General features: G+C 38.8%; 1 protein-coding gene across 12 annotated transcripts in view; it reads left to right on the forward strand.

Annotated features, from left to right (window-relative positions):
• Nucleotides 1–25,123, forward strand: part of SRPK2 (SRSF protein kinase 2) — a 248,141-nt gene that overhangs the window by 96,211 nt on the left and 126,807 nt on the right. For 4 of the 12 annotated variants that reach the window (XM_070469462.1, XM_070469407.1, XM_070469416.1 and 1 more), the window contains exons 3-4: nucleotides 5,451–5,514; nucleotides 20,259–20,405. The exons of 5 other annotated variants lie outside the window; for them this stretch is intronic. In XM_070469462.1, coding sequence (XP_070325563.1) covers nucleotides 5,477–5,514; nucleotides 20,259–20,405 — 185 coding nt within the window. In that variant the 5' untranslated portion in view covers nucleotides 5,451–5,476. The remainder of the gene's footprint in view (nucleotides 1–5,450; nucleotides 5,515–20,258; nucleotides 20,406–25,123) is intronic. 3 more of the 12 variants (XM_020907477.2, XM_070469427.1, XM_070469446.1) reach the window with 1 other exon arrangement.

Here is a 25,123-nt window from a genome sequence, read left to right on the forward strand (position 1 = left end):
GCGAGGCACAGGCGGTGTGGACACTGCCGCTGTGGGCGGGGTCTTCGAAGTCTCCAACGCGGACCGCCTGGGCTTCTCGGAGGTGGAGCTGGTGCAGATGGTGGTGGATGGCCTGAAGCTGCTCATCGAGATGGAGCAGCGGCTGGAGCAGAGCCAGGCCATCGATGACCTCATGCCGGCCCAGAAGTGAGGCCCTGGCTGCACCAGCCGCCTCCACCAGCTCCTCCGCTGCTTCCTAACTTATTGCCGAGGCTGTGCCTGCCATGCGCCCCGGAGGCTCGCTGTGTGGTGGCTGAGCCCTTAGCCTTGCTGTAGAGACTTCGTCGCCCTCGGTAGAGTTTATTTTTGTGATGGCTGAGATGTTGCTGATGCTGAAATAAACTAGAGTTTTGGCCTGTCCCAAAAAAAAAAAAAAAGTGTCAGTGTAATAAGAATAAACAGAGATCATAAAGCGGGTCTGTAAGTTGGATAGAAGAGAATGAGTGGGCAAAATCTCAATGAATTGATTTTTCTTCTTTGTTATATATATACAGTCGTGAATAAGAAGAGTATGATGTCACAGACCAACCAGTTTTATTCAGGAAAGTTGACCAACCGTGATGATTTTAATTTATCGGATGTATGAGAAAATTGTCTCCCCTAATAGGGTTAAGAATTCGCCTGCAGTGCAGGAAATGTAAGAGACATGAGTGGGGAAGATCCCTGGGTGGGGAAGATCCCCTGGAGGAGGACAAGGCAACCCACTCCAGTATTCTTGCCTGGAGAATCCCAGGGACAGAGGAGCCTGGTGGGCTACAGTCCATGCAGTGGCAGAGTCAGATATGACCAAAGTGACTTAGCACACACGCAGTCATGAGAAAATCACATTTAAGAAGATGATTTAGAAGAAGGCTGGAATATTCTGCTTGGGTTGCCAGATCCTTGGAAATTAGCGGTAGGTCTCAGAGACAGTAATCCTTTGGAGAAGATGAAGAATGTTATTGTTACCAGTTGTTTATCTTTTCTCTCCTCAGATTCTTCTCTGTAGACTTCTGTGGTTCAGTGGTATGATGATCTCTGCAGACTCTCCTAGCTCTACTAAATTCTAGTTGCTTGAATCTCTGAGTAATTTTATCTGGAAATATTTATTTAAGAACTAGGACTAGGAAATTAACTATATTATAACTTTAACTTGAGTAGAACAGCTTAAGAATACTATGAGAGTGTCAACAAGTAAGTGTGAATTGAAGTGAAAATTCAGGTCTTTATCTCTAAGGAAGCTGTGGTCTCATAGAGAGTGACACAATGTATGTATTTTAGTAATTTTGTAATGCAGGTACATGTGATATGTAGAGGGGCAAAGGAGACAAACTGTATTTTGTCTGGGAAGATGTCAGGGAAGAGGTAATGTTTGGGCTGAGATGAGAAAAGTGAGTTGGGGGGCTTCCCTGGTGTTTTAGTGGTTAAGATTGAGCTTCCATGCAGAGGGCAAAGGTTCAATCCCTGGTTGGGGAACTAAGATCCCACATGCTCTGCAGCATGGCCAAAAAAAAAAGAGTGAGTTGGGTATTTAATGGAGTGGACAGTGGCATACTATGGAGAGGAAAGTGTATAAGAGAAGACTTGGTGGTATGAGAAAACATGGTCTTTGGAGAATCACAGAGTAGAGATCAATATTCTGGAGCATTACATATATATATATATATATATATATGTATATAATATATATAAGGAGAGTGGTGGCAGTAATATCCCAAATGAAACATGGGTACTAGTTTGGAATCCGCCAAAAATGTCTGTCTTAGTGGGCTGTGGTGCTGCTGCTCGCTGAGATAAAGACTGTAACAGGACACTTTCGATTGGTTAAGTTAGATTTGTTTTGTTGTTGTTGTTGCTGGCCGCACTGCATGGCTCGTGGGGTCTTAGTTCGTTGACTGAATTGAACCCAGGCCCTGGCAGTGAAAGCTCTTGATTCCTAACCACTGAACCACCAGGGAATTCCCAGTGAGGTTAGTTGTAGACATTGCATTCACAGCAAACCAGGAATCATCCATGTGAAAATGCCAAGTAGGCCTGGAAAGATACATAGTTCTAGGGTGCAGGAGAAAGTATTGGGCTAGAAATTCAGATCTGGTCATCATCAGTGCCCTGATGGTTATCCATGTCATGGATGTCAGGGGTGTAGATAGAAGAGCCAGTGAGTGGAATCACCACCATTTAAGGTCCAGGTGAAAAAACCATCCCGCAAAGAACCCAGAGGAGAATCATAAGAACCCAAAAGCACTGAAAACAAAGCTTGCATTGTTCTATAATGTTGCTTAGAAATTAAAAGTTATGACTTAAAAAAAAATCAAAAAATAAATAAATAAATAAATAAAAATCAATATAATTTTAAATAATTTATTCACACTTCCAGGTCCTACTTGCTTAATTCTTTGTGAAATAAGCAAATGTGGCCTTCTTTGTACTCACTGGCCTGAATGTATAAATGGAGATTGTGGATGGTTGAATAAATACGTGTTTGCAAGGTTGTAAGACTGCTGCTTTGGAAGTACCGAGGAGGGATGGAAAAGAGAGTAATTTAAAATTGAGGGGATGGGCTGGGTGTAAGGTTTCAAAATGTGAACTTATAAAAACAGACCAGATCTCTATGTCAATTCTTAAACCAAAGCAAATTCTAGAAGGAGTCCAAGATGTACGTGTAAGAATGAAATTAGAAAACATAGAGAAAACAGGATGACAATTTAAAATTTTTTGGTGTGAGGAAAGTTTGTAAAGAAAAAGATTGGTGGAATTAATTACAGGAAAATAAAGTGTAGGGTCTTGGATACTGTGAAATATCCAGTATGGTTATAGAAAAACAACTAATTTGGGGGACAGATTTGCAGTATGTGTGAGAAAGTGTCCTGTGTGTGGTCATGGTGGTAAATGACTCAAGTGATCAGGGTTCAGGACACTTGGGGAGCCCAAAGGCCATGGGACTTAGCCAAGAGTATTTGAAATCATATTGACATGAGCATCAAAGCCCCTAGGACTGTGTCGGATATTGTGGTGGAATGAACATAGGGAGTAGTCAGACCCAAGAATGGTATTGATAAGGATTAGATAGGAGTGTAGATGGAATGCGTGGCTTTCAGTGGATACAATGTTATCGTGGTATTTGCTAACATTCCGGAACCTTTCAGTCCTTCTGGAGCTATAAACAAATCTGAAGGTTTGAAGAAAATGTGAAAATTATTTTGGAAGCGTTCTCATGAATTACTTGAAACTTTTTTGATTTGTAGCTTCCAAAATCACCAGCCAGAAACTGGTTTAGAGCTTTGACTTTTCTAATGCACGTGTAAGATGAGTATATACTTCCTTAGAGCTATGCAGTTTAATATCAGGGACTTTGAGCTTAAGTGCACAGATATTATATAGATACACTGAAGTGTGAACTTTCTGTCTTTGTGGAATGAAAAACTGCTACAACAGAAAATGCAAGTGTCATCTCATTCCTGAAATGGCTAGTTGATAAACTGAGAATAATTCTCTAGATATATAGGAAGGCAGAGATACAGATTAAAATTTAATTTCCACATATAATAGTACTGTGGTGTTAGAAAGATGTATTTTATGGATGGCAATAAGAAAGAGAAGGTGGATTAAAATTATAGAAAAGCTCTTTAAAGTGGGACAGACCTAGTCTACCTCATTATGTTATTCGGCAAATATTTATTTGGATCCCATCCTTTTCTGGGCACTGCCTAGTAAATAGCAATAGGCAGAAAGGGCTTATTACTTTGTGCCAAGCACAACACTGTTTGCCTTTCATGAGCTTTGTCATTAAATCCTCACAATAATGCTTTACATAAAATTATTAACCCATTTTATAGGAGAGGAGATAGAGGCTTAGAGAGTTTTAAGTAATTTCCCCAAGGTCGTATCGCTATTAAAAATGACGGAGGAGTCCGCTTTCAAATCCAAGGCTGCTTGGCGGTGGGCCTGGAGCCTGAGTCTTAAATGTCTTTTTAAGTGGGGCGTTACTGAGCGTTCACTGTGGCACCAGGTGCCCGGCTCTGTCATCCACGTAGGAGTCCTCAAGGTGAGCTGCGCTGTCAGCTTCAGTTTACCGCTCTGCTGTTGTGCTCTCCCCAGTGGTTGGCTGGCTGCAGCCTGTGGTAGACCCTATGCTATCATCAGATATTCATGCCAGCTTTATAATGCCCACTGGATGAAGCTGTTAGCTTCAACAATTTGGAAAAACTATTTTAGCAGCATTGAGAGGGTATTTCTGTACAAATCCATTGTATTTTATGTAACTATCTTCCTTTTTCCTTTACATCTCATAGTCCTTGTATTTCTAGAATTAAGATTCTTAAAAAGAAAAAAATCACTTTACCCTTTAAAAAAATCTGAAAACTATTGAGGTCTACTTTGAAATTTTATGACTTCCTGTAGATTTCAGTGGCACTGTGTTTTATGTTTGATATGTGAATTTTTAAGATTTTGAATAGGAAAACATTTACAAATAGGAAATCAGCTTTACGTATATGAAATAGTCTGGGTAATAGGACCATGTCAATTTTTTTTCCACATAAAATTATGTTCTTTGGTTAGTGGTTAGTATTTTAAAGGAAATGTTAGATTTTCCCCTTATTCCTCTTTTATTTTTATCTCACTTTCCCTTTTAGTCTGTGATCTATTTTTCCAAATCAATATGAGCAATGATCTTTTAATTAAATTGAATTGGCGCTTACATTTCTGTTGCAGAAAGCATTGTCAGTCCTCTCCTAAAAGGACAAGTATATTATCTGCTCGGTAACAGGGTGTTGCTGTTCACTTGTGCTGTACTGCAAAGGAGGAGGGGAAATTAAGGTGTAAAACAGAAGTGTTTTTCTAAAGGAGTTAGGGAGCAGGTACTAAATGTATCTTTAATTAAAAGACAATCAATAAATTTTAACAAAGATTAAAATATTTTTAATCTAAAAATTGGGGTTCTGGTTTGATATTTCATTCTTAAGTGACAAAAATGATTCACTGAGCCATATTTTTCAGGGCTGGTGAAATAGAAGTAGCCAAGGGTTGCCTATCTGTTCATTACAGTCTGTAACTTTATTATCCCAGCTTCTCAAATTATCTAGTAAATTGAATCCAGTTGTTAGCATTTTTAGTTTGTATTTTAATTTGCCGCATTTAAAATCATCTTGGAGAGCCATGCTAGTTCTACCTTAAAAAAGAAAACACCCCTCTGCTTGGCAGAAATGGTACTTCCTGCTTTCATAAACAGTCATGTGCATAGTTTAGCAAGGCCTGATGCCTCTGGAGCTTTTTCCCTTTATAGCACCATTGAATCCCAGTCCTGACAGAAGTACTGCGAATCTTGTGGCCTCATTCTGAACAAAAGGAATTAGAGAAGAAAAATCTCTTGATATAAGGCTTGAAAGCAAGGGCAGGCAATCTTGGTTGTGAATATTTTCTGATTTTTCCAGAAATCAAGCAGAAGATTGAGCTGCTGATGTCAGTTAACTCTGAGAAGTCGTCCTCTTCAGAAAGGTACAGCTCCATCTCTTGCATGAACAATTAATGGTGTAGCATTGCTAAGAAACAAATCAGGGCATATTGTTTTCTTGTCAAGTTTGCTATATAACGTATTGTACTGCATGCTGGTCATTGTGCTGTCTTGAAGATGTGTATTTGGGTAAGCTGTTCTGCTTTTACAAAAAGGGTAATTGATTTTTTTTTTTTTAAATAGTGAAGCCTAATCAGCTGCAGCATGCACACCATAACACAGCAGACTGCTGGCTTATGTGTGACAGCTGTTTGAAGGCTTTAAAAAATAATTTACTTAGCTAGAAAATAAACAAAAACCTTGCTTTCCTTAAGGAAATAGTACTAGGTTTTCTTACTATATTTTGAGGTTGTTGCTGCACAAAATTTCCAATATTATTTGTAAGGTCTAGGTTAAAAATACTTAGCTTTTGGTTGTAATAAATATTTTCTTGTGTGGAAAGGGAGTGCCATTTGTAAATAGCTTAGGAATTGCAAACCCACATATTAGTCACATTCTGAAAGAGAGATACGATGCTTCTTCAAGTCTGTGCTAGGAAATGGAACAGTCACTGCATGCAGTAATGGTTCATGCCTGCAGGTAAGGACAAAATGACTCAGAAGTATTTTTAAAGCGATTATTTTATCTGTCAATCAAATGATTATACCTGTAAGGAGATATTTCCATAAAATGTCTGTTTAACTTAATAAATAGAATTAACATACGTTTCTCTCAAGTCAGAAATGAGACTATAGTTGCCTATTTTTATATGTGAATGTGTGTTCACTTCTCTTTACAAAAATGGTTTATACTACAAAATATTTTAAATTGAAGTTCTTGGGCATACAGTTGGTACTTACTTTTCTGTTGGTTACCTAATAGTTTATACCTAATGTTGATATTTTTATATTTAAGATGTGTTGATTTCTCTCTTCCCTGGTTACTCTTCAGGGTTGTCTTTTTGTTCACATTTAATATTTAAGAAGATATTATGGAGAAATAATTTGCTAGTTAAAGAATGATGTAGGAAAAACACCAGAAAGAAAATAGGTGAAGAACCCAGCATGGTAAAATGAATTTAATTATAGTTCACTAGTGTATGGAGGACATGATCTGATGGCAAAATGATGACATTAAATTGATTTATTAGTATAATTGGGTGAAAGGCCTCTGGCTTTAATTTAGGGAATTATAAATAAGGAAGGTATTACTGCTTTCTTTAGAGGTTGAAAATAGAAAAATTTAGACACATTTGTGTTTATTTTTATGTAGCTTCTAACTTCTCATTTGTGCTTAGCTATCCCATTTTAAGTGTTCTTTTTTGCTGAGATAAAAAACAATCTTCAGCCTTGTGAATATTCTGCCAGTAAAATGGTGGTGATGGGAAGGGGAGAGGATGGTGGTGTAAATGGTGAACGGACTGGGTGCCAACTGTAATGTTAGAGTTTTGTAACTAGGAAGAGCATTCTTAATGGCATGACAACAGTAATTATGTTGGCTTTTTGAGTATCATGTTTTCTCTATTGAGAAATTGAAGGTTGAACAGAATGGATGAGTATTACCCAGAAACAAGTTCGGAATGGGTGAGGCTTTTATGGTTAAAATATACTCTTTTAAGGAAATATTCTAAAATATTTTGGTGATGACATTTATTTTAAAATTATTATTACCGTCTCAACTAAGGTCTTGTGGTTAAATCTGATAAAAGGGAGGATGAATGCGGACATGGTTTTAAAGTTTAGAAATCAGCCACTGTGCTTATGACAACTTTATACATATTTTTACCAGAGGGTGCTTGCTTTATTATTCTTTTGGGGTTTTTCACACATATATTTAGCAATTGTGATATGCTGACCTAATGGATATTAATGTAGTTTATGGATCAGCCAACACTTTGCTAACATAGAAGTTGTTTTACTAATGTAGGCATATTAAAAATAGAAATTATTCTTCCCCCCCAATTTAAAAAATTATACAATGATAAATAGTCATTCATTTGCTTTTTTAGTTTATCTGGAAGAATTTGAAAACCAAGAATCTGAAATTTTAAAAAAATTACAGCCTAATTATACTATATTCAGCCTACAAATTTAATTTAGTATCACGTAGCATTGCCACTACACTCTGCAATTCCTTGTTCTCTAATCACCTAAATTTTTAACATCTTTGACTGTTGTATTTTAAATTAGTTATCTGAAGCATGGCATGAGTCTTAAAGATATTTGGAATTTACCTCTGGTCAGTATTTCCATGTATTTATTGGTTAAAGAAAGAATGAAGAAACCTTGTTTTTCTTTAAAGAGAGGAGAAGCTTCCTATGTATTTAATGGTTAAAAAAGAATGAAGAAACTTGTGTTTCTCTAAAAAGAGGAGAAGCGAATTGTAAAAACCAAGTTATCTTTTGTTACGATTGATTTTTGTTTACTGTCTGCAGTGTAACATGATCTTTGAATGTTTGGGAGAATCAAGTGGAGGAATGATGTTTTTAAGTACAAAATACAATAGGTGTACAAACAGTGATGTGATCACATTCCTGATAATCTTAACAGATCTCAATACACCTTGAAATTTATTTATTTATTTTTAACACCTTAAACAGAATGAGGGGGATCCATCCAATGTCATTTGGCCGGGGAGGTGTGGAGCACTTCTTTTCAGAATGGCTGACTCATAGGACAAAAATCAGTTGGGTGGCAAAAGTTACAGTTTATTTTTTGGTTTTATATTTTGGAGAGAGAGAAAAAAAGTTAGCTTACCTATTTTCAAAATTAAGGATGGAGAACACTACTGTGAATGAATAAAAAACCAAATGATCCTAATTGTTGCCAGTTAAAAGGAACACATATATGTGGCAAGAGTGCCCTTGCACAGATTTTAGGAATAAACCTTACACTGAGTATTTCTTTTTTAATTGAGCTACTGTTGAATACATGAGTTGTATTCAGCTTAAATATGATAGAGACAAGGGTCAGGCACAATTTTACTTCTTCATCTACTGCTACTTACTGTTTAAAAAAAAAGCCATGCATATTTATTTGATGCAAAAGTTAAGTTTTCAGATATTTGCTTCTTCTTGCCTTTTCCTAGCTAGAACACTCCAGGGAAGTGGAAATTTATGGGGTTACAGTCGGTGGGGAAGAGGCGGATGGTAATAATGATAATACCTAGGAAAAAATGTAATGATTGTTTATTCAACATTTTTAGATGATCATTTATTGAACATTTTCAGATACTAGTTCTCAGTGAGGAGAAAGTGTGTGTGAGGGAGTGGGGTGCTGTTGGAAGGACTCCGATAAACCATTCCCAGAAGGGCCCTGAGTGAACAAAAAGCACTTTGCTCTGCTACAAATTTTTTCAGACTCTTTTACTGCTTCTTCAGTGGGCTCATGAACAAATTCAGACCATACTTAATACAGAAGAGTTGAGCCCAGAGTGCTGAGAGCTGTGATCCCCAGTCCATCTAGGCTGAGTTCAGGAAGAGTTGAGGAGGTAAGAGATAAGGGGCTTGAGAAGCTGAGAATCCGCATTCGCCGTAAGCATTGCCCACATCTGCTGTTATAAAATGTGAATGAATGATGTGATTAATAAGGTTCACAGTCACTCAGAAATTAAAGGAGTATCAGTGCCTTGTAGGAAATGGAAATATCAGTGCCCAGTATCCTCCCTGAGAAGGAAATGGATACTAAAAGGACCATTTCTTGTTGTGCGTGTGTTTCTTACTATTTTTTTTTTGCTGTCAAAGGGGTCTTTATATTGGAATAGATAAATAGTATCCTAGATCTTTAGCATCCCACAGAGCTAGCACATACTTGGCAAATTGCTAGTTACCTTTTAAAGAAGAGAGAAAGGGAGAGGGAGAGAGCATCTTAAAAATAATTATGCTGTGGCCTATATTCTACCAATGCTATGTAGACGGAGTTGGTAAGAGCTGATGGAGATTGGTGTGTTTGCCCCTCCATTCATATAAGGGTATTTGAAATACATGAAGAACCTGTGCTGTGTGGCATGTGGGATCTTAATTCCCCAACCAGGGATGGGACCCGTACCTCGGCTGCATTGGGAGTGTGAAGTCTAAAGCACTAGGCCACCAGGGAAGTTGCGAATCTGTGCTATTTTTGTGTATATATTTTAGTTCCTTTTCTTACTTTGGAGCCTATTCAGTGAAGAGAAAAAGGGCATATGATAATAATGCGTGGTTGCAGAAAGCAAAAAGAGAAGTCTGGAAGAATCGGAAGAATGGAAGGGAAAGAATAAATAAGAATCTCACCATATAAAGAGAGAAGAAAGTAAAGGATGTTCAGTGGAAAATGATCCAGGATCAAGGGGTCTTTTATTTGCTCTGATGTTGAGTTTAATTTTCTCCATGTTGCTGTGGTGAAGTAGTTGTGAGAGGAGAGCCAAATTTTTAAGATTCTCTCTTCATTGAACCTATCCCCTCCCCATTCCAATACAAAGGATAGATTGGCCTCAATGATCAGTATTTTTCCCCTTTCCACCTGTCACTCTTAACATTTTTGGCTTGTTTTTGTATGTGCAGGATAGAAGCATTTGAGACATTTTTTTTGAGATAACTGTGGCTTACTGGGTTGTCTTTCATCTATTCTAGCTTTATGCTTTCTTCTGCTTTTATTGATTATTTAGTAATATTTAAACTGTAGTTGTGTATGGGAAAGTATGTAGATCACAGATCATTATAAAATTCAGTTTGATTTTTTTTCTTTCCTGTGTAGTTTATGTGTTGTATCTAAATCTTGGCCAAGTCCTTGGTCACTAAGGTTTTCTTCTAGATTGCATATAGAAGTTTTCAGCTCTTAATAGTTAAGTGTGTGATTAATTTTGGCCTTTAATATTAAGGTAAAAGTTGAAATTGTTTCTATACATGACCAGTCAGTTGTTTTATCTCTTTTTGAGTATTATATGTATGTATACACACACACACACACACACACACACACACACACACACTCTGTGTACTCTTTTGGTCTGTCTGCTCGCAGTGTTACCTGTGTGAGATTCATCTGTGTTTTCCTGTGTAGTTGTGGTTGATACAGTCTCATTGCTGTACAGTATTCACCATATGAATCAGCTTAACAGTAGATAAGTAATCTGTGCTTCTATTGATGAGCTTGTGGGATGTTTGCAGTTGGTAGGTATTAGAAGTAGTGCTGCTGTGAGCATTTGTATACATGTCTTTTGGTGAATGAACCTATGCATAGCTTTTCTGTTGCGTGTGTTCCTAGGAGTGCAGTTGCTGAGCTTTGGTGGATATTGCCAACTTTCCAAAGCAAATGTGCCAATCTGCACTCCCACCAGCTGTGCTCCAGGTCTTTGCCAGCTGGCTTCTGTATATTCTTTCTCTCTTCCCTTCCCTTTCCCTTTCTCTCCTTACTTCCTATTTCTTTTAGCATTCTGGTGGATGTGCCAGGATGACCTAGAGTTTGAACCTTTTTGAAGAGGACTAGAAGCAGATAGGGGACTATTTCTGAGTTCCTAAGGTGGCTCAGTTGGTAAAGAATCTGACTGTAATGCAGGAGACCTGGGTTTGATCCCTAGGTTGGGAAGATTCTCTGGAGAAGGAAATGGCCACCCACTCCAGTATTCTTGCCTGGAAAATCCCACTGATAGAGGAGCCCGGTGGACTACAGTCCATGGGGTCGCAAAGAGTCAGACACGACTGAGCGGCTAAACCACCAGCAAAGATGCTTAGGAAGACGATCAGAATAAGTTTAGACCAAACAAGAACCAGAGGATATAGCCATCTGAGGTGCTGCTCTCCCACTCATGACTTCTAGTCTTTTACCTGGGTGTTACAGACCATAGGTGTTAACATCAGTTTTCAGATTTGGTTTTAGCAACAAAATTATTCTTTCAGCTGAACCTTATTAGAAACCTTTCATGCAAAACATAAAAAAAGACAAATGTGAACAGGGAAGCAGGACAGTGACCAGAGCCCCACAGTTGTTGACACTCAGCCACCCCAGCCCTGAAAACCCCTCCCTAGAGTTCCAGACTTGCTACTTTAAAGCCCTTGATGGAGGTAGGCCCCATAGGTCTGATGAAGAAATTGTGACATTTTTGATATGTTTTGGTCTACGTGTAGTTGTTCCTAAATTATTTTTTTAGTTTATTACCTATTTAAACTTTGATTCTGTATTCTGATGCCTCTTTAGAGGGTTGCCATATTACAGCCATTTCAAACCTTCCAGAATGCAGATCTGCTCAGGTAGGTAACTCCACTTTACAGACTCTTCTGCTGTCTTCCTGTTCTTGGCCTAAAGGTGAACTCCATACCTGGGCCATTGAACACTGGTACTCTTCAGCCTAGCCTCAGACTCCTCCACTTTGGGCATGTTCCTCCTGCCTTGCTATTTTGCACCTCCTAACCGTCTCATCTCAAGGAAGCCCTGTCTTGGTCAAATTATGCCTATTATAAGCCATTACAGAACCATGCATCTTTCCTTTGTAGCATTTGTCACAGCTGCTGTTTGTCAACTGGGAGTATCAGTGACATTTGGTTTACTTACTGGTTACATTTGGTTTACTGTTAGCCCCAACTTACGATTTCAAATGCAGAAGTGCTCTCATCACAAAATATTTTTTATGTCATTATTTTCAGCTTATAAATTATGAACTTTGTGCAAAGGGTTTTTTTTTTTTTGATGTACGGAGATACTGATTTCTATGGTATTGGCATAGATTAAGTCAATTTTATATATATGTGTGTGTATATATATATATATATATAGTCATATGATCAAGTATATGTGTGTGTGTTAAGTTGCTTCAGTCCTGTCCAACTCTTTGCAACCCCATGGACTGTAGCCCGCCAGGCTTCTCTATCCATGGGATTCTCCAGGCAAGAATACTGCAGTGGGTTTCCTTGCCCTAAGCTAATTTAACTCTTAATGTCAGGGTTACAAATCTTAGCATTAAAGTAAATCTGAACATGTTCCACCTTGGTTCTGTACTGGTAACATCAAGCCATATAGTCTTTTATTTTCAGATGTTAGTATTTCAGATATCACCTTGGTGCTTTTTGTCATGGTTTACACTTCATCTTCTGTTGTTAACATCTTGTTTTTTGTTTATGGTTAACAGTGATAAAATACATAACATAAAAACACAAAATTTTATAATCCTTTTTAAATGCTAATTTTCTTTAAAAAGGAACCTTTGTACCCCTCCCAGAATGGGAGAACCAGTATCATTTGCCTTTAAAAACAGTTGCTATTAAATTCTGTCTAGATTCTGTTGTCCGATAAAGGCTTCGGGCCTGAGCCATATGCTCTTTCTGTTTACAAGGGAAATTAAATTGGCCAGTGTCATAAAAGAGCTTAAATATGTGTGAGTACCAAAGTGAGGCTTGCTCTTTGATATATTCTGATAGATTTAAAGAACCTTGGGAGAGGGGTCATTTTCTCAGTATGTTGTAAGATTTGAAAAGAACCTGATGCTGGGAACGATTGAGGGCAGGAGGAGAAGGGGGCAACAGAGGATGAGATGGTTAGATGGCATCATCGACTCAATGACATGAGTTTGAGCAAACTCCAGGAGATAGTGAAGAACAGCGAAGCCTGAGGTGCTACAGTGCATGGGGTCACAGAGAGTTGGACATGACTGAGCAGCTGAACAACATCATCGTCATCATAAGGTCATCCAGCCAACGTGTATCAGCAGCTGCCATGTGCTAGCCAGTCAGTTATTGGGAGACCAGGGAGCAGCAATGGCAACACAAAAGCAGAAGAGATTTTGGTGGGTGGCTTACCCCTGACATACCCTGGTTGTTGGGTGTGCAATGCTGAGTTTCTGCATCATGAATGACTCTATGGTGGGAGGCCATTAGCACTTTTTGAAAGGATTATAAATAACCAATAATTGCATTTTGGGGGAATGTATAGTAAGACTATAGCTGTGGTGAAGGGTTGCAAACACAATTGTCTACTGAAGGCCATTGTAAAGGAGCTATAAGGGCCTGGTGGGGACTTCAGCAAATTGGCAACCACAACCTCATCTAAAGAGATGGCACTGATCAGCTGTTGCTGATTGCTGCCATGTTGAAATACAAAGTTGTGTGAGTTTCTGTGATTTTCAGGAAAGTTGAAAATTTGGTTTTCATGTAAGGTGTCTCATTTTAATTGAGAGTGCAGATTAGAAAACAAAACAAAGCAGAAACTTGTGCCAGTTTTTTTTTTTTTTAAGAAAGAGTATCTGTTTTCTTTTTTCTTTTTTTTTTTTAAGAAAGAGTATCTGTTTTCTAAATTCAGTTCATGGTAAACATTTTTTTCTACTGTACTGTAGCACATGGATTTACAATTTGTGAGCCACAGACCTGTGCAGATTTATTTTCAAGGAATTTCAAATTATATGAGTACTAAGCATTATCTATAAAATATAAGTCAAACAATTGCCTTGTTAAGGGATGTATTTATAGGTTTTCTTGACATTTCAAATATGCAGAAATACTGATGACCTCTCCTCTAATAACCACATGCTGCTGCTGCTGCTGCTAAGTCACTTCAGTTGTGTCTGACTCTGTGTGACCCCATAGACGGCAGCCAACAGGCTCCTCTGTCCATGGGCTTCTCCAGGCAAGAGTACTGGAGTGGGTTGCCATTGCCTACTCTGAACCACATGCTAAGATACCTCAAATTCCATGAGATACCAACTGTTATAGAATAGAAATGACCTCCAAAAGAGATGTATTTCTCAGATGGAACTTAAACTTTAATAAGTAATCTGAAAATTACAGAGGTAGGACACTGTTCTGTTTGAATGACTGCCACTTCATCCTTTCCCCCTTTCCTCCTTTTTCCTCTTTGCTTCCATCTCTCCCCACATAAAAGATTTTAAAGCTAGTTAGACATAAGATAAGGTGTTTGATCCCTGGATTGGGAAGATCCTCTGGAGGAGGAAAAGGGAACCCACTCCAGTATTCTTGCCTGGAGAATCCCATCGACAGAGGGTCTCAGAGGACTCCTGGCGTGTGACAGTCCATAGGGTCGCAAAGAGTTGGCCACAACTGAAGCAACTTAGCATGCATGCATGCAGAATAATACCTACAATGCAATAGAAAAGGGCCAGAGAAAATACATGTGAGGGTAGAAAGTTACGAGGGAGGAGATTCAGATACACATGCAGATATGTGGTGTTTTGCTGTGCAGCTTCTGAAGGTGACTAACAGATTTTGCCTTATGTTTTCTAACAGGCAAACTAAAGGAAAAAACGTAACATTACTCATATTACCTATAAAGAAAAATATACTAATTTATGCAGGAGAATCAAGCCTTTCCTTAATTATGATGATCATTATCTAACAATCTTTCCCATGTATCTCAGAAGATAACACTTACTCATTTTAGAATATTCAGATTATAAAGAAAACAAAGTACTGTGCTTTTATCATTAAAGGTCGGTTATTATTATTGTTTTTAAGGTTAACTTTTTGTTTCAGCATAATGTATGTCTATAAAATTCAAGCAGATGTATGTTAATATTAATCACATCACCAACAAGAAAAACCAGTGTCATACTGACAAATTATTTAGGAATTAACTTTTTACACTTAACATATGCAGTTTTTCTTATGTTATGACAAACTTTTTTGCTTACACCCTCATTTGGGATTTTTGTGTTAGTCTCTTTTTGAGTGTTTCAGAGATGACTTTAGGCAATATGCTAGGCAGTGTTGTCTTACTAGTCTCTTTGCTCCTTGTCTCTTCCTTCTTGTAAAGTCAAATATTGTTGTGGTACCTTTGCTGTTTCTTCGGGTGTTTGATAGTGAAGTTTGTACGATCAACTTTAACAAGATACAAGACTCAGTAGATTGTTGTATTCACTTAGGCATTTGCTAAATTGCTTTAGTGTACTTAGTATTCATGGCTAATGAATCTTAACTTTGTAAGAGATTTCAGGAAGTTAAATGATCCAAGCTTCTTGCTCCATACAGGTAACCTTTGATGGTTGGTTTTTCTCTTTTTATTTTTTTTAAAATGTATAGGAATTAAGATTCTCTAACCTTCCTTGTTAAACCAGGGCCTTGTTGGATGTGCGGTAAGTGTTCACTGACAATTGCAAATTTTAATCATCTTTTCATTCAAGATCTTCCCTTTGACAAAATGCACTTTTCTTGGTGGAATTTGAATCTTTCGGGAGGAGTAAGGGTAAGGAGTATGCTTTGTACAGCAGGAGTCCAAATCCTTCGGTGAGCCTAGAAGTAGCGTGTGAGAAGTCAGAGTGAAGTGGAAGGCTGTGGGACCGTCTGGGAGCCCTGAATAATTGCACATGGCTTGGAATGAGGCAGAAGAAAGGGTGGGAAGATAGATGAGAGAGATGCTGTACCCTGATGGCAAGGACTCTTCTATGCACCAGTAAGGGTTTTGACTTTTATGCTATAGTTTACAAGAATCATGGGGGAAAAAAAAAGAATCATGGAAAGGTTTCAGTAACAGAGATGTTCTGCCCATGTTGAGAACAGATACATGCTCCGTAAGGCTAAAAGTAAGGTCTTTTAATGAAGTTCAAAGAAACACATTTTATCTTCTAGGCTTGAAGGTTGCAGCATGTCCTGTAGAGTTGATAATTCATTTGTTCTGGAAGTGGGTAAAAAAATTATAGCAGTGTTTTCCATTTGAGTGAGAGAGGGCAGATGAATTCCTTGATGCTGGGAAGATTACCACGAGAGGCAATCAGGACTTACTGGTAGTCCAGTGGCTAAGAATTTGCACTCCCAATGCAGGCGCCCCAGTTTGATCCCTGGTCAGGGAACTAGTGGAGTAGGAAATGGCAGCCCACTCCAGTATTCTTGCCTGGAGAATTCCATGGACAGAGGAGCCTGGAGGGCTATAGTCTATAGGGTTGCAAAGAATCGGACATAACTGAAGCGACTTGGCACACATACACTCAGGGAACTAGATGCTACAACTAAGACTCAGTGCAGCCAAATAAATAAATAATTTATTTTTTTAAAGCACAATCATGCATGTGTGGCTGATTCATATCGACGTATGGCGAAAACCATCACAATGTTGTAATTATCCTCCAATTAAAATAAATTAGTTAAAAAATAAGCAATGAGGTCCTACTGTATAGCACAGGAAACTATATTCAATACCTTGCAATAATAAATTACAAAGGTAGAGAAACTGAAAAAGCATCTAAAGTATATATATATGTATATAAAAGTATATATATGTTTATATATAAATATATATGTAACTGAATCACTTTGCTGTACAATAGAAACTAACAGAACAATGCAAATCAACTATACTTCAGTCTTTAAAATTTCTTAATAAATAAATAACCTAAGAAAATAAAAACATACTCACACACTGCTTTTTTTTGTTAAAGGCTCTGAAATACATTTTTCTTCAAGGCTGTAAAAGGAGGTGATTCCGTATTTGTTTGGATGGGTAGATATGCTCTAAAGACAGATAGTTTGCCAGTTGGATCCTAAGTATTTTTTCTATGTTATATATAGGTAATCATGATTTCAGGATACCCAATAATCATGAATATGAAATATTAAAATATAAAATGTTTGCCTCAAAATTTTCTGTCAGCAGTTTGTGACAGAAGTCTTTGTATGCTGTATATGTAAAACTTCACTTCTGTAATTTATCTAAAATACACTAAGCCAGGCCTGTATAATGGACTTTGCATAGTGGTGGAAGGTTCTATTATGTGTTCATGTCTTACTGAGCATTTGATAAGTTGCTCTTATGACTAAAGAATAAATTTTAAATTTTATTTAATTTTAGCTTAAAATTTATAACAACTGAATAATATTTTCAGATGGAACTGCCAATGAACTCTGTTGTCTTAACCTTTCTTTTTTCATTTAGAAAAGAGTATTATTTTCTTTATTATTTTTCTTTCCTGACCTCCACTCTATCCCTTTCCATTTTCTTGTTATTTTGCTTTTTATCCTGACAATATTACATTATATGGGTAAAAGAATTTATTTCCTTTACTTGAACTCAAATTGATAATACAAAGGCATTCACTAGTTATTTGTCCTTTGATAAAGGTGTTTTTAGTTCCTCTTTTTCTTTTAAGGGCAAAAAAATATCACTTAATTATTTGCCATTGCACCACTTAACTAAATTTTAAGTCCTCTTTTTAATGTTGTACTAACGTAACAGTGTCCAAGTCTGTGTTCCATCTGATTTTATGGTTTAAGGTATTTAACACATACACACATACACAGATTACTCTCAGATTGTTCCTGGCCTTGTTTTAGCCAGAATTTAAACAAAATCCAAAGACTTCATAGCGCTCCAGTGGTTTAAAACTACGCTTGCTCTGCAGTGGGCATGGGTTCAGTCCCTGGTCTGGGAGTCCCTACGTGCTACCAGGCACTCCCTTCCCTCCTTCAGAATCTGTTCTTGTCCTCTTCACTAGCCTTTTTGCCCCTTAACAGTTTTGTATTGATTCTGATAGTACTGCCTGAATTCTGAATGAAAAAGGGCATCCTGTTTTAGGGGTCAAGATAATCCGTAGTTTGAAGGAGGAGCCTTTGTTTAATGCGGGGCTGAAGAAAGTTTACAGCTATGTTGCGTACAAAATTATACTCACTTAAGAAAAAAAATTATACTCATTTATGGAAAAGGAAGTCTGATGGAATTAAATACAGAATTGTGGGAGAAAGTTTTACTTTGTTGCTCAGCTCAGTCATTTTCTTAAGAGATTAAATGTTTGCTTTTATAATTTGACAGTCTGTGTTTGAATAAATGAAAGACTTCTCTAGCAGAATCCTTGGGTGCCTATGATGCAGTTCAACACCTTGGTCTGTCGTGTGTGATTTTCTCTTTAGTTTAGGACTGTCAGTTTTTTCTGGGCTTTTGTAGGTGAAGGAAGAGAGTGTATTGATGGATTTATTGCTACAGTACTACCTTGGTATACTTCTGTTTCACTATCGATGCAAGTATTTATTTCAAAGTGAACAAATCAAGAATTTGTGTTTGGGCATAATGAGCTGTGCAGTGTCCAGTACATCCTCGCTCTGTCCCTCCACGGTCGTGTGCCCCCAAGGAGCTTCTGCTGCTGTTGCTGCCCTGAGGTCAGCTATGTTCTCTGTGGCAATGTGGCCCCTATTTCATGGTCCCCTGAGGCAGTCATTATCCCTTGTTTCTCTGAGTTACTATAAAGTGCTTAATGACTGATGGCAAAGGCGGAACTGATTTTCATAGTAGTAAAACTTAGCTGCTGTTCACCCACCTGATTGTTTAATGGAATCACAGATTTTTGTGGAGAACCTTAAGGCCTTCTGATTCTTAGGACTAGATGTTATGAAGTATCTGTAGAAATATTTTTAGGTGAATGCAAATCAAGTGTTTTCCAAGAAATTCTTCAAATTTAATGTTTTAAAAGTGGATCCACAGAAGTTGACTTTTTCTAAAGATGAGGCTTTCTCTAGTTCCCTGATGTGATTTGGTGCTTTTTGTAGTTCTAACTTTTAAATCCCCATGGCATCGTTCAGTGGCATTGCTCCTTGCATGCATGTAAGTTAAAACCTCTACATCTGCAAATGTGAAACTGTAGAGTGACTGATATCATGTCCCCCTGTAAGCCCAACACAGCCCATAGCAGCCTTTTTCTAGTCATACAGCACATCAGTGTTTCTTTTCTTGCACTTTTTGCATTTAAGTGCATGTGGTACAGAATAATGTATTTGAATTCAAACACTAGAATAACATTTAGCTCAATGATAGCCTCATGCTTTGAGAAGCACATAGACAACAAGAGCTCATGTGAGGAAACTGAAGATACACTGTCATGTCTCATTTTTTTCCAAGTCATAGGCTTATTGAAAGGAATGTTTGGAGCAATCATCACATTATTAAAAGTATTTTCTCTCTAACTTTAATGTATCTTAGTTGAGATGATAAAAGTAGAAGTGTACTTATGAATGATGTGGCTCAGTTATAAGATTTTGTTTTTTATTAACTAATCAAAAGCATTTAACTCGTTTTTTTGACCAAGCTTATATGGATGAATGTAATGATGAAAATTATCATAGCAAAAAGGGAAATTAGAGATCCAGTTTATCCTCCACCGTTGTTTTCTGCATGAGAAAAGCCAATGCCTGAAATAGTGAAGTGATTCATCTAAGGGTCCAGATAGGATTCTTGTAAACCTTCATTGTTTATAAAGTTAATAAATTTGGAGTCTTGGAACATTGCACAAGGCAATTGGTTTGCCTAGTTACCTTTTCTTAAGAAAACCAAGAATGATTATTTTAAATTATACTAGTACTCTTCTTTAATATCTGCTCAAGCCAGAGCATGGAAGAAGTAATGTTCAATGCCTTTCGTTTTATAGCACATTTTCATATTCACTATTAATTCTTCAAGAAATCCTTACAGATGCATATTGTAGATGGTTCTATTCCCACTTTATAGATAAGAAATCAGTATGTTATGGTTTAACAGTGTCATACCTCAGTTAAGTCAAAGAGGTCCTTTCAAAGCCGTATTTTGCAATTCCAACAACTGTGCTCACATTATCTGACAGTTTTGCGTATTTTTTTGTAGTAGGTGTCCTGAGTCAGGTCGCATGCATTTAATAATTGAGTTTGTACTCATTTCTTCACTGACTTCAACATACAAGCAACCAAGAAGGAAAGAGATTAAGAGTGCCAACCTTTGCTTTGAAACAGACCAAATATAACTAGGACACACAGACAGAATTCAGATTTTCACTGTCTAATACTTTATTGCTCATCCTGATTTACTGTTGTATATCATAGCTTCCCTGGTGGCTCAGACGGTAAAACATCTGCGTACGATGTGGGAGACCCAGGTTCAATCCTTGGGTCGGGAAGATCTCCTGGAAAAGGAAATGGCAACCCACTCCAGTATTCTTGCTTGGAAGATACCATGGATGGAGGAACCTGGTAGGCTACAGTCCGTGGGGTCGCAAAGAGTCGGACATGACTGAGTGACTTCACTTTCATCATGGTGCTTCACACTCAACTACCTGATTCTAGAAGGCATTTGAGCTACAAACCAGTCACATAAGGGGAAAGTTTCACTTATCTGGAAATGCTCCTCATCAGCAGATTTTACTCATATGGGGTCCCTTTTCTCCTGACAGTTCTAGGCAAATGAAAGATTGTTGTCACTAACTGGCCACCTTTCAACACTGGTAAAATTTATAGTTGATGTCTTCAGTATTCAAAATATCTGGCTCTGAAATAGATCAGTTCAGTCCAGTCACTCAGTCGTGTCCGACTCTTTGCAGCCCAAGAACCGCAGCATGCCAGGCCTCCCTGTCCATCACTAACTCCCGGAGTCCACCCAAACTCATGTCCATTGTGTCGGTGATGCCATCCAGCCATCTCATCCTCTGTCGTCCCCTTCTCCTCCTGCCCCCAATCCCTCCCAGCATCAGGGTCGTTTCCAATGAGTCTGCTCTTCGCATAGGTGGCCGAAGTATTGGAGTTTCAGCTTCAGCATCAGTCCTTCCAGGGAGCACCCAGGACTGCTCTCCTTTAGGATCAGTCAGTAGACAGGTAGGCTGAGTGCAGAAGGGTTCTGTGGTTAGTGAAGAAGTTAGAGTAGAGAATGAAGAAGTGAAAGTCATCTGTCTCAGTTTCTGTTTTGATTTCTTCTTTACTCACGTGCTGGCCCTTCCTCAGAGTCTCTGTCCAAGGACTGTGCTCTTCTTGCTGCCCTCTCTCTGAAGATGACCTCATCTCTCATGTTTCATTTCTCATGTTTCCATGCTGTTGAGTACCATCTGTGAGCAGACTTTTGAACTTATACCTCCAGTTCTCATTTCTGAGCTACAGACATATATATCCAGCTGCCTGCTTTACATCACTACCTAAAATCTACTGAAATGTCAAATTTAACCTGCCCTATACCAAACTCATTATTTGGTTAATTTTTCCTCACTGTGCTGGTAGATAGGTTATATGGCCAATCTGTGCTTCACGTTTCTGTCTCGTAAAATGTATTTGTTGTTGTTGTTGGTTAGTCACTCAGTCATGTCACATGTCAGACTCTTTGCAAACCTGTGGACTGCAGCATGCCAGGCTTCCCTGTCCTTCACCATCTTCTGGAGCTTGCTCAAGCTCATGTCCATTGAGTCGGTGATGCCATCCAACCATCTCATTCTCTGTCATCCCCTTCTCCTCCTGTCTTCAATCTTTCCCAGCATCAGGGTCTTTTCCAGTGAGTCAGCTCTTCAAATCAGGTGGCCAAAGTATTGGAGCTTCAGTTTCTGCATCAGTCCTTCCAATGAATATTCAGGATTGACTTTCTTTAGGATTGACTAGTTTGATCTCCTTGCAGTCCAAGGGACTCTCAGGACTCTTCTCCAACACCACAGTTCAAAAGCATCAATTCTTAGGCACTCAGACTTGTTTATGGTCCAATTCTCATATCCACATAGTTCAGTTCAGTTGCTCAGTCATGTCCGACTCTTTGTGACCCCATGGACTGCAGCACACCAGCTCCCTGTTCATCTCCAACTCCCAGAGCTTGCTCAAACTCATGTCTGTCGAGTTAGCAATGCTGTCCAACCATCTCATCCTCTCTTGTCCGCTTCTCCTTCTGTCTTCAATCTTTCCCAGCATCAGGGGCTTTGCAAATGAGTCAGTTCTTTGCATCAGGTGGCCAAAGTATTGGAGCTTCAGCATCAGTCCTTCCAATGAATGAATATTCAGGACTGATTTCCTTTAGGATTGGCAGGTTGGATCTCCTTGCAGTCCAAGGGACTCTCAAGAGTCTTCTGCAACACCGCAGTTCAAAAGCATCAATTCTTCGGTGCTCAGCTTTCTTTATAGTCCAACTCTCACATCCATACATGACTACTGGAAAAACCATAGCTTTGACTATATGGACCTTTGTTGGCAAAGTGATGTCTCTGCTTTTTACTATGCTATCTAGATTTGTCATAGCTTCTCTTTCAAGGAATAAGCGTCTTTTAATTTCATGTCTCAGTCACCATCTGCAGTGATTTTGGAGCCCAAGAAAATAAAGTCTGTCACAGTTTCCCCATTATTTGCCATAAAGTTTGACATTAGATGCCATGATCTTCATTTTTTGAATGTTGAGTTTTAAGCCATTTTTCATTTTCCTCTTTCACCTTCAAGAGGCTCCTTAGTTTCTCTCTGCTTTCTGCCATAAGGATGGTGTCATCTATATTTCTGAGGTTATTGATATTTCTCCGGGCAATTTTGATTCCAGCTTGTGCTTCATCCAGCCCAGCATTTCAGATGAACTCTGCATATAAGTTAAATAAGCAGGGTAACAATATACAGCCTTGATGTACTCCTTTCCCAAGTTTGAACCAGTCTGTTGTTCCATGTCTGGTTCTGTTGCTTCTTGTCCTGCATATAGGTTTCTCAGGAGGCAGGTCAGGTGGTCTGGTATTCCCATCTCTTTCAGAATTTTCCACAGTTTGTTGTGATCCACACAGTCAAAGGCTTTAGCGTAGTCAATGAAGCAGAAGTAAATGTTTTCCTGGAATTCTCTTGCTTTTTCGATGATCCAACGGTTGTTGGAAATTTCATCTCTGGTTCCTCTTCCTTTTCTAAATCCAGCTTAAATATCTGGAAGTTTCTGGTTCACGTACTATTGAAGCCTTGTGTTGGTTGCTCAGTCATGCCTGACTCTTTGCGACCCTATGGACTGCAGCCCACCAGGCTCCTCTGTCCATGGAGATTTTCCAGGCAAGGATACTGGAGTGGGTTGCCATTTCCTTCTCCAGGGGATCTTCCCAGCCCAGGGATTGAACCCGGGTCTCCTGCACTGCAGGCAGATTCTTTACCGACTGAGCTACAAGGGAAGCCTAGCTTGGAGAATTTTGAGCATTCCTTTGCTAGCATGTGAAATGAGTGCAGTAGTTTGAACTTTCTTTGGCCCTGCCTTTCTTTGAGTTTGGAATGAAAACTGACCTTTTCCAGTCCTGTGGCCACTGCTGAGTTTTCCAAATTTGCTGGCATATTGAGTGCAGTACTTTAACAGCATCATGTTTTAGGATTTGAAAAGTATTTGTAGGGGGAGGGAAAGAATAAGTAATCCTTTTGTTTATGGTTGCCCTTAGAGCTTTTGGAGTCATTGATAAAAATTACCTTATCTGTAAGTTTATAAGTGCATCTTAAATATCTTTGAAAGAAAGCAGAAGACAACAGGAAACTTTGAGAGGCCTTTACAAGGATAGAAGGAAGTCCCTTACCCCTAATGTTACTCCAGCAAATAGTGATGTTTTGCTGATGTGTGTACGTAAATTTCAAGCTTTTCTTTTGGGAGCTGCTGGAGCCCCTGTCACCTCTGCTAGACTTCTTACTCATGTTACTTCTTAACTGCCAGGCTCTACAACTCTGGGGCCCACTGTGACTAGGAAAGGCCCTTTTGGCTCTAAAATTTTGTCACTCTGCTTATTTTAATTTTTAAAAGGGAAGGTTTATAACTTTCTGTAGACTTAAAAGCCTCAGCATTACCATATCTCATTTGCTGCACAGTGTACATCTACGTGGTCACTAGGTCCTGTCTCCCCCGCGACTTGACTGCACTGCCCTCTCTCTCCAGCCGCTCCCTGCCTCAGGCCTCAGATGCTGACCTTCTTTCCGAGCTCTGCCGGCCTCTCCCCTTTGCACCACCTCCGCGCTTGGGTTCCTTGAGAGACTCTTCAGTATAGCTTAAGGTCTTCCACAGTCTGGTGCCCCTCATCTAGGTTCACACTGGTCTGCCTTCCCCCGTTTGGTGCTTTCACCCTTTTATCTTCCCACCAGACTCTTCCTCTGCCTTGACCTCCGGACCTTTTAGGCGCCATCTCTGCTTTGAGCTGCACTTCTCTCCCCCTGGGGGCCCTTCTCCCTTTGTATTTCTGTACTAGATAGGAAGACAAGTTACCTCTTTTTGTGTTCCTGGTACCAAGAGCGTCTTCTGACCCATATAGTAGTAGACTTAAGTGTTTAATGTTTATTTGAATTAAGGTTTTAAGTTTCTTTCCTAACTAGTAAGGAAGTTTTCTCTAAGAAAAAGTTATTTTTGTCTTTTTTATTAGATAAAGCTGGTCAGTATCTTCTTGTTTCACTTTCTTCTAAAAAGCTTTGATGAATGTTCTTTCTGTGGCTCTTACCCCACCTCCCTGTCCTTAGAGACGTCAGAGGCTCCCTCGCTGTCAGTGGGCTCTCCAGCCTCTGCTTCTGGAAACGCCTGCCTGATGTTGGCTATCCCTCGAGCCAGGAGCCTTGGTGGCGTACTCAGTTAATTAATGTCAGAGTTGGGGCTTGAACTTACGCTGCCTCTTTGTCTGGTGTTCTTTCCTTTGTGTCTGACTGAAGGCAGCATCCAGAATACTAAGCAAAGCTCCCTACATTGGTTTGAGAAAACATTGTTTGGGCGGTTCTCACATTTAAATTTAGGTGAACTACTGAACTGCATATATTTATTGATATGCTCTAGTTTATAGATAATTTTAAAAGTGAAATATAAAGTTTTATACCTTTTCTCAAATCCAGAATTTATTGAAATTCTTACCTTTGTTCACAGCCCTAAATTTATTGTTATTTAAGATTGTTTTGCAAGTGATTTTAGAATTTTGATTTTAATCTTGCCCCCTTTGCTTCTTCTTACAGCCCCCTGCTGTAAAGTGACTCAT

This window comes from Odocoileus virginianus, chromosome 1, assembly GCF_023699985.2.
Source record: "Odocoileus virginianus isolate 20LAN1187 ecotype Illinois chromosome 1, Ovbor_1.2, whole genome shotgun sequence".
NCBI lineage: Eukaryota > Metazoa > Chordata > Mammalia > Artiodactyla > Cervidae > Odocoileus > Odocoileus virginianus.